Here is a 14889-nt window from a genome sequence, read left to right on the forward strand (position 1 = left end):
GGTCTGTATGGAGGAGTGGGCCAAAATCCCTGCTGCAGTGTGTGCAAACCTGGTCAAGAACTACAGGAAACGTATGATCTCTGTAATTGCAAACAAAGGTTTCTGTACCAAATATTAAGTTCTGCTTTTCTGATGTATCAAATACTTATGTCATGCAATAAAATGCAAATTAATTACTTTAAAATCATACAATGTGATTTTCTGGATTGTTGTTTTAGATTCCGTCTCTCACAGTTGAAATGTACTCATGATAAAAATTACAGACCTCTACCTGCTTTGTAAGTAGGAAAACCTGCAAAATCGGCAGTGTATCAAATACTTGTTCTCCCCAATGTATGTGCCAGTCTGTGCCCACGTGAATATTTATTGATAAATAGCGGCCATTGTTGTTTTAGGTACTAGTCTAGAAATACTACGTTGAGTGACCTTTGTCCGTAGATGCCACATATCAAGTTTTGTGCAGATCGGTCATTTGGTGCCAGAAGAGTAGCATTTTAAGTGTTTTTCACAAAATTCTAATTGGCGGAACATCCATCACAGCAGACCTTATGTGTCCCTGAGGCAAATTTGTTCCTTCAGGACTTTAAGTAAAATGAGGTGAGGGGCAGGACTTTTCAAAGTTAGCATTTTCCATCTCTTTTTATAGTGCCACCACCTGACCAATTAGTGTGATTTTGAAAATGCCGGATCTCTATGGCAAGACGCATCATTCACCAAAAAGTTGAATCAAAATCGGGCCAGGGCTGTTTAAGATATCGTGTGTGACTAACATAAGAAGGTACAAACGTATCATGGACAGAGACAGATCCAGTACTAACGGCTGGAGACAAATGTACAGTCTCCTCCCTGATTTCATCGTGGAGGACAGCAATGTTACAAACTTCGGAGAGACAGACAACAAGGTTTATACAAATCTCTACTGTTGCAAACCAAATGCTAGCAAAAAGCAAGGGGAGATGTCTTCAGTAGATGCTTTTTTACAGTGGAGATTTGTAAAAAAAAAAAAAAATTGCATGGCTGGGGAGATGAGACAGTGAATTGAGAAGTGAGATGGAAACTTAATAGGCATTTCAATGTCATAGCCTTAGCCAGTGGTAATTCTAGACGTGAAATAGACACTGATTGGTTTTAACCAATCAGCATCCAGGATTAGACCCACCTGTTGTATACATATCCATATTTCAACTTCCTCTTTGCATGTTATTGCTATTTCCCCTTCACATTAAGGCAATTTACCTATTATTTAGCTTTTATACTTTTTACAGTGAATAGGCCAAAAAAATCCATATTTGGTTTATACACAGAGTATGTTTTTCTGCAGAGAATCTCTCTCCTCAGAACTAGGTCCTGTTCTTATAGATTTATAGAGATCACAATGTTGTATATGTGCCATTTTGGCATCTGACAGCATTTGGCGGCGCCATTAAAGTTACCTCCACTTTAAAGTAGTACATTTTCTTCTTCTGTTGATGTTAGGCAAAAAAATCTGCTATTACCAGTGATTTAGCTCCACTTGAACTGCTGGAGATTTGAACCAAATCTTGTTTGTCATTATTTTATTGTGGCCACTAGATGGCGGTGATATAGTTTAAAGCCATTTACAAACTAGGCAAACCAATTTGAAGAAGAAGACAACCAATGCTCTGATCATTGGTTGATCACTCCCAACCCATAGGGATCCCCATCCTATTGACAACTTTAAAATAATGGAAGCCCTCAATGGCAATGTCGCTGCAAAAACGGGTTATTGCTAAGTAGCAATCTTTATACGTCTCCATGGTCCTGTTGTAGAATGGATGATAATGGGTTTTCTTTTACTACTGAAGTGCAAAAATATAGGACTATGTGACAAAACCATAAATATTTCCAATAATAGTTCAGTAGTATGTTTTAGATGCTATTCAACAAGGGGTAAATCCTAACTTCCCATTGACATCAATGCATGACTTAGGGGAAATGCAACATAAGCAAGTAATTCAACTCATTTGAAAGATCATATTTAGCCAAGAAGCCAATAGACGGTCACGCTATCCTACTGCAGAACCTACCAAGCAAGATGCAAAACGTCTCAGAGTGTCTCGTTCGCTGCATCAGAGATACATACTTTTCTACTGCAGAACCTACCAAGCAAGATCCAGAACGTCTTCGGAGACTCTCATGCGTTGCGCTAGCCTTCACTGTACCAAAATCATCTGTTAGCTCCGTTCACAGGCCCAGGCATCGAGGCCACTGCGCTGATAAGCGGTTTAAAAATAAACAGCATCTTTGAATTGACATACATTGTATCCATGCTTGCCCTAGTTAGGGGCATACAGTATGATTCAAGTGTGAGGGTTTTATAGTTTAGTTGTTACTAGTACGGATGAATCTATTCATGGTGTATGCTAAGCTGTGGAGCGCAGGTGAGCGTGGGCTGGCTGCTGGTAAATGGAGGGTGGAGAACGAATGGCCTTAAGGTATAGGATTTCTTCTCCACCTCCGACCTGTTGAACTCTATCGATTCAGAGAAATGCTGTTTGGCATAAAAAGGAGCCAGGGTGCTTTTTGAGTTGAGCAGTTCAGAGTTACATAATACATTGATCATCAAATCCCTCCCTTTGCAGCGCTGGCTAATTTAATCACACACTGCATATGGACTGAATTATAATGACCCATGCATTTCTGGTTAAACACTAACATACTCAGAAATATTAATGACTGATTAACTAACCCTGATATGTCTTGTATTTGTAGCAAGGCATATTTTCTATTTCAAATATACTTGCAAAATCACACAAATCATGAAGCACTCAAAAACAACAGTGTATACCACCAAAGTTGGCTTTAAAACACATATAACACGTTACAATATAGGTTTTCAAGACACTTATGTGACTTACAATCGAAGCCCATGATGACCTTATGTTAAATGGAAACAAATCGCCTTTTCCCTATCTTGCTTGTATAAGCAAATGCCTCAACAGGCCCAGAGTAAAATGTAGATAGTTAACCTAGTATTATTTATTTCCCCTAGGGCAGCGCAGCAACCATTACTGCCCGCTCACGTGCGAGCATCAAGCTTCATCTAGCAACCAGTAGAATCAAACCGTCTTGTCATGGTCGCTGTGTGCTCCGTTGCTTCTCTTCGGGACAGTCACTCATTTTAAAGGCTGGCAACATATTTACAGGCATGCACACAAATTCCAGGTATGAGGGAAGTTGATTATTTAACTAGGCAGGTCAATTAGGAACAAATTCTTATTTACAATGACGGCCTACCCCGTCGCTGGGCCAATTGTGCGCCGCCCTATGGGACTCCCAATCACAGCCAGTTGTGACACAGCCTGGAATCGAACCAGGGTCTGTAGCACTGAGATGCAGTGCCTTAGACAGTTGTGCCACTTGGAAGCCCTTAATTATTCCTCTGTTACCCCCTCTCCCTTCCCCCTCAGGCACATGCAAGCCCCCACACCTCAGCAACCAATAAATGACTGGGGTGATATGAAACAGCAGTATTTGTATTCCAGTTACTAAATAACAGGCGGGCTACAACAGCTGTTAGCACTAGGCCAAAGTTTTGCTAATGGCCCAGACCCATGTCACCATGAACTGCCATGTGTTATTAAAACAGACACGGTTCCCTGAAGTGAGCGGATATGTGATGCACCGTTTTCAATGCCTCACCTTGTGACACAAGCACTTTTTCAGGATGGATGTCTTGATTGTAATAGCACAGGCTATTCAATGAGAATAACCTGTATAAACAGAGGTTAAATAATGAAATAAATCCGTGTTTTGGATTATGTTGTGTTGAATAGAAATGAATGGTAAATAATGAATTGTCTCATTTTGAAGTCACTTTTATTGTAAATAAGAATAGAATATGTTTCTGAACACTTCTACATTCATGTGGATGCTACCATCATTATGGGTAATCATGAATGAATCGTGAATAATGATGAGTAAGAAAGTTACAGAGGAACACATATAATACCACCCAAAAAATCGAACCTCCCTTGTTATTGGTAATGGTAAGAGGTTAGTATGTTTTAGGGGTAAGAACTTTGTTCCTCTGTAACTTTCTCACTCATCATTATTCACAATTCATTTATGATATTATATTCTTATTTACAATAAAAGTGACAATGCATTATTTACCATTCATTTGTATTGGACACAACATAATCCGAAACACAACCAAAACATTCTGCAAATGCATCCAACAGGTTTGTAGTCAAAAGTTTGATGTAGTCATTGTGTGCTAGGAATATGGGACCAAATACTATAATTGAATTTGTCCAAATATTTATGACACCTTCAACTGGGGTGACTCGATACATAAAGTGCTTTCATTTCTAAATGATAAAAATATATTCATGAAACTACCCTCAAATAAAAGGTGACATTCTGTACTGTCGCCTCATATAACACATTTGATCTCGAATTCAAAATGTTGGAGTATAGAGCCAAATGAAACATTTTCGTTTCACTGTCTAAATAGTGTATTATTCTGTGTTTTATGTGACTGTTCTCAATGCGAGGTTGTTAATAGTAGGGCGCCTAGGATTGCAACATTCCGGTAACTTTTCAAAAATACAGCGATTTTCCAGAAATACTGGTTGGAGGGTTCTGGATTTTCTGCTTACTCCCTCCAGTTTCCAGGATTCTTCCAACTGGGATTTCTGGAAACCTGGGAATTTTTTGGAAAGTTACCGGAATTTTGCAACCTTAAAGGGACCCAGGTAAACTTTCACGTGTAACCACAAATGAGTGTCTAAAGCAGAAGGGACTGCAATGAGCTTGTCAGTGACAAATGCCGTCTCTAAGAGATGTGTTATGACAGTACAAACCCATTCATGTGGTCTGATGCGCTGTGAATCTTATACTATTTTACACGTGTGATCACACACAGTAGATGGGAAGGCCCTGAGAACAGTTAGATAGGCTGGGTGGCAACACCCTATCTGAACACTCCCAACCTTACCTGTCATAGGGTAAGAGCAGTAACAACATTTGATTTGATTGTCTCAGTGTGTTTTTGCATGAGTGTGTTGGTGGGATATAAGGGAGAGAGAAAGAGAGGAGAGAGAGAGGGGGAAGGAGATGGGGAGTAAGGAAAGGGAGTGTAAGGTAGAGAGGCAAGAATGTGTTGGAGCCTCCTTAGCCTATCCCTCCCCCCTCCCCCCCTTGTCCTACCCCTTCAGACACTCCCTCAAGGCCACCTTTTTGTTCCCCTGCCTGCAGTGTCATTTGCATAGAGAGCTGAAAAGGGAGTCGGGCAGAGTAGAGCAGGTGAGAGACGACCAACGGACAGAGAGAGAAGGACCCCTGGGCAAATGCAAACACCTCATGCCACTGTGAAGGCTTTGTTAGAGCACACCTGCAGCTTGCTTGACTTCCATTCGTTTAGCTTCCAATGACCAGGGAATACTGTAGCTGCAGAGTGATCCCCACAATTCACACCTCCTCCGTGGGACCCCCCCAGTCGTCCAACTTGGCCTGAAGATGTGTTTTTGTCTACAGAAGGAAGAATCGATCAGGAAATACCTGTAATACACTAGAAAGAGAAAGAGGGTCATCTGACAATAGTATCACTATACAGGTAAGAGGAAACTTAAGCAGGAACTTTAAAACTTTTGCTGACCTAAGCTTATATGTATAGAGTGCAAACATATGAGATTGTCCCAGCTGATACAGGATAAAACATGTTGTTTTAGATGATGTTTTCACATGTGGATCAATTAACTTCATATCAGAGCAGGTTTTCTGAGGAGAACTGTATGCTGTTGCACACCTCACGTTTCCGAGGATCAAGTTACGTTTACTTTAGAATCGGAGAACAGGTAGAGCAGCAATGGAAGAGAAAGGCAGTTGAACTGTCTATGCACCAGCTGACCTCAAAATACACACAGCTGAAGAACACAAAGGCCACGCTCAGGGGTGGACAAGTCATCTGGCATTTCGAGCATTTGGTGCCAGATGGGCTGGACCATTTTTAGCCGAAGTGGACATGTACATTTTTTTTTTAGCTAAATGATTATTATCTGGCTAATAATGGAGGTCTCAAGGAATAAAATGGGCTGGTGTAGGGGCCTCAAGGGAAAACGATTGGCTGTTGTGGGGGCCACAAAGGGAAAAAAATGGTCTGTTGTGTTAGAAATTCCAGAGACGATTTCTGGTCCCAGTCCACCTCTGGCCACGCTAGTCAGTTGAAAACAACAGCTGCTGCCCTAAAAAGTCAACACATAACTCTACCTGCTTTGCTTCGTAGAATCGTAGGCACTGCAGCCTACTGCACTTAGCTTAGCTTACCATTCAAAAAGGAAGACTTGGTAACACTTTAAAATAGCTATCATGAATAAGCATTGATGAACTATTTATAAACTGTTAATAAATACGTATTTAATTAATTGTAAACATTGATACACATGTATAAAGATTTATTCATGAAAGACATCAAATGTTACCAACGACTTTAAACAAGCTAAGATTCCACTCTGAGAATCTGAAAAACACAACACTTAACAACACAAAATATCTCAGCTCAGGCAGCATGGATAGATTTGGAGGCAGTCACAAAACCGGGTCACTCGGCTAAAATGTCGATAGGGTGAAAACGTGCCGCTGATAGCCAAAGCGGGTCGTATAGATAGAGACAGGGCAGGCAGGGAGGAAGGGTTGAAACTTCAGGGAGCACCAGTCTGCAAGGCAAAACAAAGGCTCTCATTCCTCATGGTCCTGTGGTAGATAATCAGGTCCGACTTGCCTGACAAAGATTATATTAATGACTAACTGTCAGTGGTCCCACACACTAAAATGTGCCTATAAGCACTGAAATGTGGTCGGTGTTGTGGTTTGTTGACTGTTAAATAAACCTGATTGTTCCAGCTAGGAGTTAGGGATGGTAAGCTGATCTTAGATCTGTGCTTTGGGGGTAACTTCTACCTGAAGTGCAAACAGTGGATTGGGATCGTGGGAGGTTATTAGTGGTATAACAAGTTTAACAAAGGTTGGAATTAAACACATAGGCCACAGATAAGCTGCAGATATTCTCACTTGTTCTACTTAGTTGATTGTTTTACATTGTTTCCAACATCAGAGCAGTTGCATTGTAGTTTGCGTAGGAATTTAGGGGATCCATCAAGACTTCTTTTGGGGGCCTCCAATTGTTTCTGTGTCTGAAATGGTGGTGTGTGTGAGAGAGAGAGAGAGAGAGAGAGAGGGAGATACTGTAGATAGAGAGAGAGACAGGAGGCCTGGGCAGAGGCTGGCTCTGCAGGAATGCCAACAGGTAGATGGAGCAATGAGAGGACAGGAAGAACAAGCAGACACATTGTACCAGCCGGCTGGCAGAGCTGGCAGAGCTGGGCCCGGACAGAGAGGGGTAGGGCTGCTGTGTGGCGAGGAGGAACACATGCAACTCAACCCCCCCCCCCCCCAACCTCCTCAACACAGCTACTGTATCACCTGTCCTGTACCTACTAGCTACCTACCTATCCTGCATTAGAGGAACACAGGTGTCAATCACACCCAAACCAATACCAGAAAGTTTGTCATTTGTCAGGAAGTGGCATATGTAGTTACAGTGCCTTCAGAAAGTATTCACACCCCTTGACTTTTTCCACATTTTGTGGTGTTACAGCCATGATTTAAAATGTATTATATTGAGATATTTTGTCACACACAATATCCCATAATGTCAAAGTGGAAATATGTTTTTAGAAATTTTACAAAGTAATAAAAAATGAAAAGGTGAAATGTCTTGAGTCAATACGTTATTAACCCCTTTGTTATGGCAAGATGAAATAGTTGAATAGCCCTTTGAGCATGGTGAAGTTATTAATTACACTTTGGATGGTGTATCAATATACCCACAAAGATACAGGTGTCTTTCTTAACTCAGTTGCCAAAGAGGAAGGAAACTGCTCAGGGATTTCACAATGAGGCTGATGGTGACTTTAAAACATTTTAATGGCTGTGATAGGAGAAAATTGAGGATGGATCAACAACATTGTAGTTACTCCACAATACTAACCTAATTGACAGAGTGAAAAGAAGGAAGATTGTACAGAATAAAAATATTCCAAAACATGGATCCTGTTTGCAACAAGGCACTAAAGTAATACTGTAAGAAATGTGGCAAAGTTATTAACTTTTTGTCCTGAATACAATGTTATGTTTGGGGCAAATCCAATACAACACATTACTGAGTACCACTCTCCATATTAAACGCATAGTGGTGGCTGCATCACGTCATGGGTATGCTTGTAATCGTTAAGGACTGGATTGACTCAGGGTATACAATACTGGATGGCTAATGGCTAATGGTTGTGGTACAATAGTGGTGGTGCTATAACACTATCTGTCTGTTGATCAGACTGATGGTTGGCTGGGTGACTTTGAGGCTCTGGCCAGAGGGAGGTCCCTGTGAAGGGTGCTCATCCTGACGTCTGCGAAAACCGGGAATAACAAAGAGCTCTGTGTCCATCCCTAGTACTGCCTGATGAGAGTCCCACATAACTGTTCCCCACTCACTAGAAAGATGATTTAAACAGCTGGGCCTCATTCAGCCGGTGCACAGCGTTTGTGAAATGCTCAGATATAGATCATATAGGTTTCCTGATCGCCCTCGTAAAAGAGGTTTCTTAACTCAAGGGTCTTTCCTGGTTAAATAAAAGTGAAATAAATGATATATTTGATGTAGAACAAAAATGCCTCTGACAGGTAGAATGACCAATTGTGTCAGCTCTATTCATAACATTTCTATCGACAACGTTTCACAACATTTCCCTGATGAACATTGCCCAGGGGATGCAAGAGGTTGCCTAATGACTTCACAGTGGGTTTAGTTGGTAGTAAGCAATGATGTGCAGTACCAGTCAAAAGTCTGGACACACCGACTCATTCAAGGGTTTTTCTTTATTTTTACTATTTTCTAAATATAGATTTTTTTTAAATATATTTTTGTAATGTTTAGCTCACGTAATATTAGTTAAAAGTATGCATTAAAGTGTCTGTAATAGAATACATTTATCAATGTAGATGTTTCCAAAAATCTTTTCTTACAATAGATGAGTACCAAGATGGCTGCACGGTGGCTTCAATACAGCGCCCCAATATGAAAGAGCTGAAATGGGAGTGGTTCTGAACACCTCCCGAGTCCGTGTTTCAGCTACGGACTTTCTGTTGCCCTGGACACGCCCATAGCAGCCACACGCCTCTGCTGTGCTAAAGCACAGTTTGTGAGACAACATGCCAAAATAGGTTGTTCTCACGGAAACATCTCCAAAGTCCAAACGGTTTGAGCTACAGACAATGACCCCATCATGGAAAGCTTAGACACTCACGAACATGCTTGGGTTGTCCGTTTTGCTCGATGGTCACATCCGCACAGGACTCATTAGAATGGAAGGGGTTTTCTCCATAGAAGATCTTAAAGAAGTATTGCATTGTGATAATTAGGGGGTTCAGCAGAAAAGCTGGTGAAAGTCTATTGTATATGTTCCAGTTCATTATTATTATGTTCCTGTTTTGGTGAAAAAAATGCTAACTCTTGTGAGATGAAAAGGCCCAGGACTGTGCAACTTAGCAACATGGTAAAGACCCAAGTGCGATACCATGCCAATTGGCCACATGGTGGCACTATAACAAGCAGTTGAAAATGCTAACTTTGAAAGGTCAGCCATTGCACCCGTGTGACCTAGTGTCATGTAATTTATTCCACAGGTCCCTCTGCTCACAAGGGAAATATTTGCCTCAAGAAGCCATCATGGATTTCGTGAAAAACACGCTACACCTCTGACACCGAATGGCTGATCTTGGCAAAACTTGATATATGGCATCGATGGACAAAGGACTGCAAACACACTATAATCCAGGCTAGTGCGTCAAAAAACTTAGTATGTTATGTCAAACTGACCAARGAACATTCACGTGGGCATGGTCTGCACATAAATGCATATAAATCAGTCACGGATAATCGTAATGTAACAAATCTTGGTGCATGTTCCAAACACTGTGAAGACTCAACATATGCAAGCACATAACGGGCAAATATCTTGATCTGTTTGACTCAAATTTGGCACATATACTCAAGGATATGAGTCTAGCTAACCTGTAAAATATGGTTGAGTTTGGCCACATTGTGGCACTGTTGGATAGGAAAAACCATTCATGCAAGCTCATTGGCTCATATTGTTTCAGCTGGAGTTTTGGAGAATTTTGTCCCGATCGGTCCAGTGGTTCTGGAAAAGAAGACGTTTAAAGTAGTCAACATTATTGAAAATGGTCCAAAATGCATCAAAAGCAAATAATATTGCATGATCAGTTTGAATTTGAGTTCTGATATTTGGCAAGCATGGTAAATAGTAGAAGTAACTCGTCCAAGGGCAATGTGTCCAATTTGTCCTGATGATGGCACAGCGGGCACACAGCGTAACCCCGGCAATGCTGCTTGAAGCTTTAATTCCTGATGTTTTCCTGAGCTTTTTATAGCTACTAAACAGACTTAAAACACTTACAGACAGATTACAGACATGGGTATAAGACAATGGGTGAGGTTTTGTGGATACAAGAGTCAATTTCATACATTTCTGCCCAGGAAATAGTGTCTATTATACCGTAATAGACTCATATAGTTGCTGTCACAAACTCCAAATTGAACACAGTTGTCACATACTATTTGAATATTCATATCCCACAGAGCAAACATTTTCTGTATTTACATAATTCTTATAAATGCTGTTTTTAGATCAGGTTTTTGTTTGGTTGACCAAATTTTTGTTGTCACAGTATTGAATTAAACTCATGAATGTACATTTTGATGTCAGAATGTTTTTGATAGGATGATTTGGCTTGGGACCGATATACAGTTGAAGTCGGAAGTTCACATACACTTAGGTTGGAGTCATTAAAACTCGTTTTTCAACCACTCCACAAATTTCTTGTTAACAAATTATAGTTTTGGCAAATTGGTAAGGACATCTACTTTGTGCATGAAACAAGTAATTTTTCCAACAATTGTTTATAGACAGATTATTTCACTTACAATTCACTGTATCACAATTCCAGTGGGTCAGAAGTTTACAAACACGAAGTTGACTGTGCCTTTAAACAGCTTGGAAAATTCCAGAAAATGATGTCATGGCTTTAGAAGCTTCTGATAGGCTAATTGACATAATTTGAGTCAATTGGAGGTGTACCTGTGGATGTTTTTCAAGGCCTACCTTCAAACTCAGTGCCTCTTTGCTTGACATCATGGGAAAATCAAAAGAAATCAGCCATGACCCCTGAAAAACAAATGTAGACCTCCACAAGTCTGTTTCATACTTGCAAGCAATTTCCAAACTCCTCAAGATACCACATTCATCTGTACAAACAAAAGTACGCAGGAAGGAGACGCGTGCTGTCTCCTGGAGATGAATGTACTTRGGTGCAAAAAGTGCAAATCAATCCCAGAACAACAGCAAAGGGCCTTGTGAAGATGCTGGAGGAAACAGGTACAAAAGTATCTATATCCATGGTAAAACGAATCCTATATTGACATAACTTGAAAGGCCGCTCAGCAAGGAAGAAGCCACTGCTCCAAAACCGCCATAAAAAAGCCAGACTATGGTTTGCAACTGCACATGGGGACAAAGATCGTACTTTTTGGAGAAATGTCCTCTYGTCTGATGAAACAAAAATAGAACTGTTTGGCCATTTTGACCATTGATATGTTTGGAGGAAAAAGGGTGAGGCTTGCAAACCGAAGAACACCATCCCAACTGTGAAGCACGGGGGTGGCAGCATCATGTTGTGGGGGTGCTTTGCTGCAGGAGGGACTGGTGCACTTCACAAAATAGATGGCATCATGAGGATGGACAATTATGTGGATATATAAGTCAAGACATAAGTCAAGAAGTTAAAGCTTGGTTGCAAATGGATCTTCCAAATGGACAATGACCCCAAGCATACTTCCAAAGTTGTGGCAAAATGGCTTAAGGACAACAAAGTCAAGGTATTGGAGGCCATCACAAAGCCCTGACCTCAATCCCATAGAAAATTTGAGGGCAGAACTGAAAAAGCGTGTGGGAGCAAGGAGGCCTACAAACCTGACTCAGTTACACCAGCTCTGTCAGGAGGAATGGGACAAAATTCACCCAACTTATTGTGGGAAGGTTGTGGAAAGCTACCCGAAWCGTTTGACCCAAGTTAAACAATTTAAAGGCATTACTAATTGAGTGTATGTAAACTGTGATGAAATAAATAAAAGCTGAAATAAATCATTCTCTCTACTATTATTCTGACACTTCACATTCTTAAAATAAAGTGGTGATCCTAACTGACCTAAGACAGTGAATTTTTACTAGGATTAAATGTAAGGAATTGTGAAAACCTGAGTTTAAATGTATTTGGCTAAGGTGTATGTAAACTTCCGACTTCAACTGTATGTAAATATGTAAAAATARATGACATTTATACACCTTACTTTATGATTCAATTCCACCAACTGCTGAATTATTTGTGACTACTGTGAGTGTAATCACCTTAAATTAGGTCAGAATGTAATCATATTCTGAAGGGAATAACATAATGGTATTGCAACTCRGCCTGCATGAGGACGTAAACTTTTATGACCTACTTTATAATATTCTCTTGAATGAAATCCTGTTAACCATTTGGGATTATGTACACACTGCTTGATGCTAAAAATAGATGTTACATGGTGTCAAGCTCCGTTATTTTACTATAAACTATCTGAACATGTCATTAAAATATAAATAATCTGGATTTTCATTCATTCTCAGATAATCCACACCAAAAACAAAGAAGAGACAGGGGGAAAAAGAGGGTGTGACAATCAAGACCAAAGAAAGGGAGAAAAGGATACAGAACACCCCTTAAAGATGGCGCAGATCCTTCAGGTGTGGCACACCAAGGTGAGGCCCCTGGAAGAGAATGTGGACCTGGACAAAATGGTTGCTTTTGGTAGCCAACCCGAGTGCTCTATCTGCTACAACACCTACGACAATGTCTTCAAGACGCCCAAGCTGCTGGACTGTTCCCACACCTTCTGCCTGGAGTGCCTGTCGCGCCTCATGGCCATTTCGCTAGGGGAGCAGGAAGGAGGAGGCAGCAGCAAGATCCCTTGTCCATTCTGCCGCCACCCTACCCTCCTAACCAAGGAGGGTCCGCCTGCCCTGGCCACCAGCCAAGAGGTACTGTGTAAACTGCCCAGCCACCAGCAGCACGAGGAACCTGTGTGGCTTGATGGGGAGAAGCTGTGCTACAAGCGGCCACTGGAGGCCAACCCCGGATCATCCAGCTCCACCTCGGCCTCCTGCATCTCCATCGACATCGGGGCCAGCAAGGCAGGCGAGGTCCTTGCTCAGACATGGCCCCAGCACATCGGCTTCCTGGAGCATCTAAACAACTGGAAGCGGCTGCTGCTCTTCATCATGTTGATGGTGCTGCTGGTGGTCATCGTGCTGTGGCCCCTGCAGTGCATTGTCACCACGGGCAATATGCGCTGCATGCCGCGTTCCGTGGGCTCAGTACACGGCGTCACCACCACCACCACCGCTACCCCATTCACCAGGATACACAGTCTCACAAAGGGAGCCTTTAATTAAAATACATGTATGTAGTAGGCCAGATACCTGGTTCACAAGTCCACAGATCCCCAGAGTGCTTATTGAAAGGCACAAGGCCATGTGGTTAATGCCCACGACTGTCAGTTAGGGGCTCGTAAGGAAGCATTTCACTGTAAGGTCTACACCTGTGACTAATAACATTTGATTTGAATCAAAGAAGACTGAATATAGAACTAAACGGTGAGAGACTGCACACTCCATCCAATTGCTATAACAATTGATAACGGTGCGCTCAGCGTCATTATTCTGACAAGAAAGTTACAAATAACAATCATAATGAAATTCATACATGAATTCCAATCCTTGCACTTTGATTTAACTGATATTGTTTGAGATTTTCCTTTATAAAATTGTTATTTTGTATTAAAAATATAATATGTGGATTAAATATGTTGTAATATTCAGACACAATCTGGGTGAAATCTATTCATATCTACAGTATCAGATTTGTGGGCCACAGTACAYCAGTATAGTTTGACAGCTAGGTCATTTTTTTCAAACCAAATCCGTCCGACATTACTTTCACAACACACTGAAGGCATTATTGTTGTGTATCCAAGTCAAAGCAGACATTGAAACTCAATACCTTAGAAACCTCCACTCAAAATGTTCAGTTAAAGAACAATGTTAAAGTTCAGCTGTCTTATCTGATTTGAAAATAATTGTATGCCACAACACAATGCTGAAATTGTAAGTGTATATAAATGTACTATTGTTCATTGTACTATTTTGATATATATTTAGTTTACCATACTACAATAAATGAAAAACAACACAGGCATGGTCTAGGTTTAGGAAAATATTGCATAGCTTTGTTCATGAACAGCTTTGTACAGCACTTACTTAATCAGGATTGACCAAAATTACATAGACATGAATGGGTGGCRTTGGTAGGAACTAATGATTCATGGACTGCTGTTTCCCACTTCCTGTTAGAATCTTTTTATTTTATTTGTATTATATATATTTTCTCTTATTTTCTTACATTCCAAAAACAAACATATACATACTAACAACTTACAGACACWCAAACAATGACTACATCTCCCCTGCCCAGACCTGCAAGCTCACTCCCCCATCCCTGCATTATTGTTTGCCACTTGGCCTTAAATTGTACCAATTTGTTTTTCCTCGGTCGCCCATGCCATTTCAACATTTCAAAAATAAATAATTCGATTTTCCCATTGTGTCAATGATGGCGGATTGTTTGAATTCCAAGTTTCTTTGTACGTTTTTTTCAAGAAGAGTAATTCCTGTAAGTATCTTATCTGGGCAC

General features: G+C 40.8%; 1 protein-coding gene across 2 annotated transcripts; it reads left to right on the plus strand.

Annotated features, from left to right (window-relative positions):
- Positions 1-5242: 5242 nt before the first annotated feature.
- On the plus strand, positions 5243-14794 carry LOC111977214 (RING finger protein 223-like). 2 transcript variants are annotated; one of them, XM_024006574.2, is made up of 3 exons: positions 5249-5581; positions 9706-9861; positions 12768-14794. In XM_024006574.2, the coding sequence occupies exon 3, from the start codon at positions 12867-12869 to the stop codon at positions 13590-13592; it is 726 nt and encodes a 241-aa protein (XP_023862342.1). In that variant the 5' UTR covers positions 5249-5581; positions 9706-9861; positions 12768-12866; the 3' UTR covers positions 13593-14794. The 2 variants fall into 2 exon arrangements, with proteins under 2 accessions (XP_023862341.1, XP_023862342.1); XM_024006573.2 differs by lacking the exon at positions 9706-9861 and having other exon boundaries at positions 5243-5581.
- The last annotated feature ends 95 nt before the right edge of the window (positions 14795-14889 follow it).

The sequence above is a fragment of the Salvelinus sp. IW2-2015 genome, linkage group LG17, assembly GCF_002910315.2.
Source record: "Salvelinus sp. IW2-2015 linkage group LG17, ASM291031v2, whole genome shotgun sequence".
NCBI lineage: Eukaryota > Metazoa > Chordata > Actinopteri > Salmoniformes > Salmonidae > Salvelinus > Salvelinus sp. IW2-2015.

Bases quoted from the DNA above. Each gene is read 5' to 3' on its own strand.
- LOC111977214 (XM_024006573.2), top strand. From the start codon at position 12,867: ATGGCGCAGATCCTTCAGGTGTGGCACACCAAGGTGAGGCCCCTGGAA.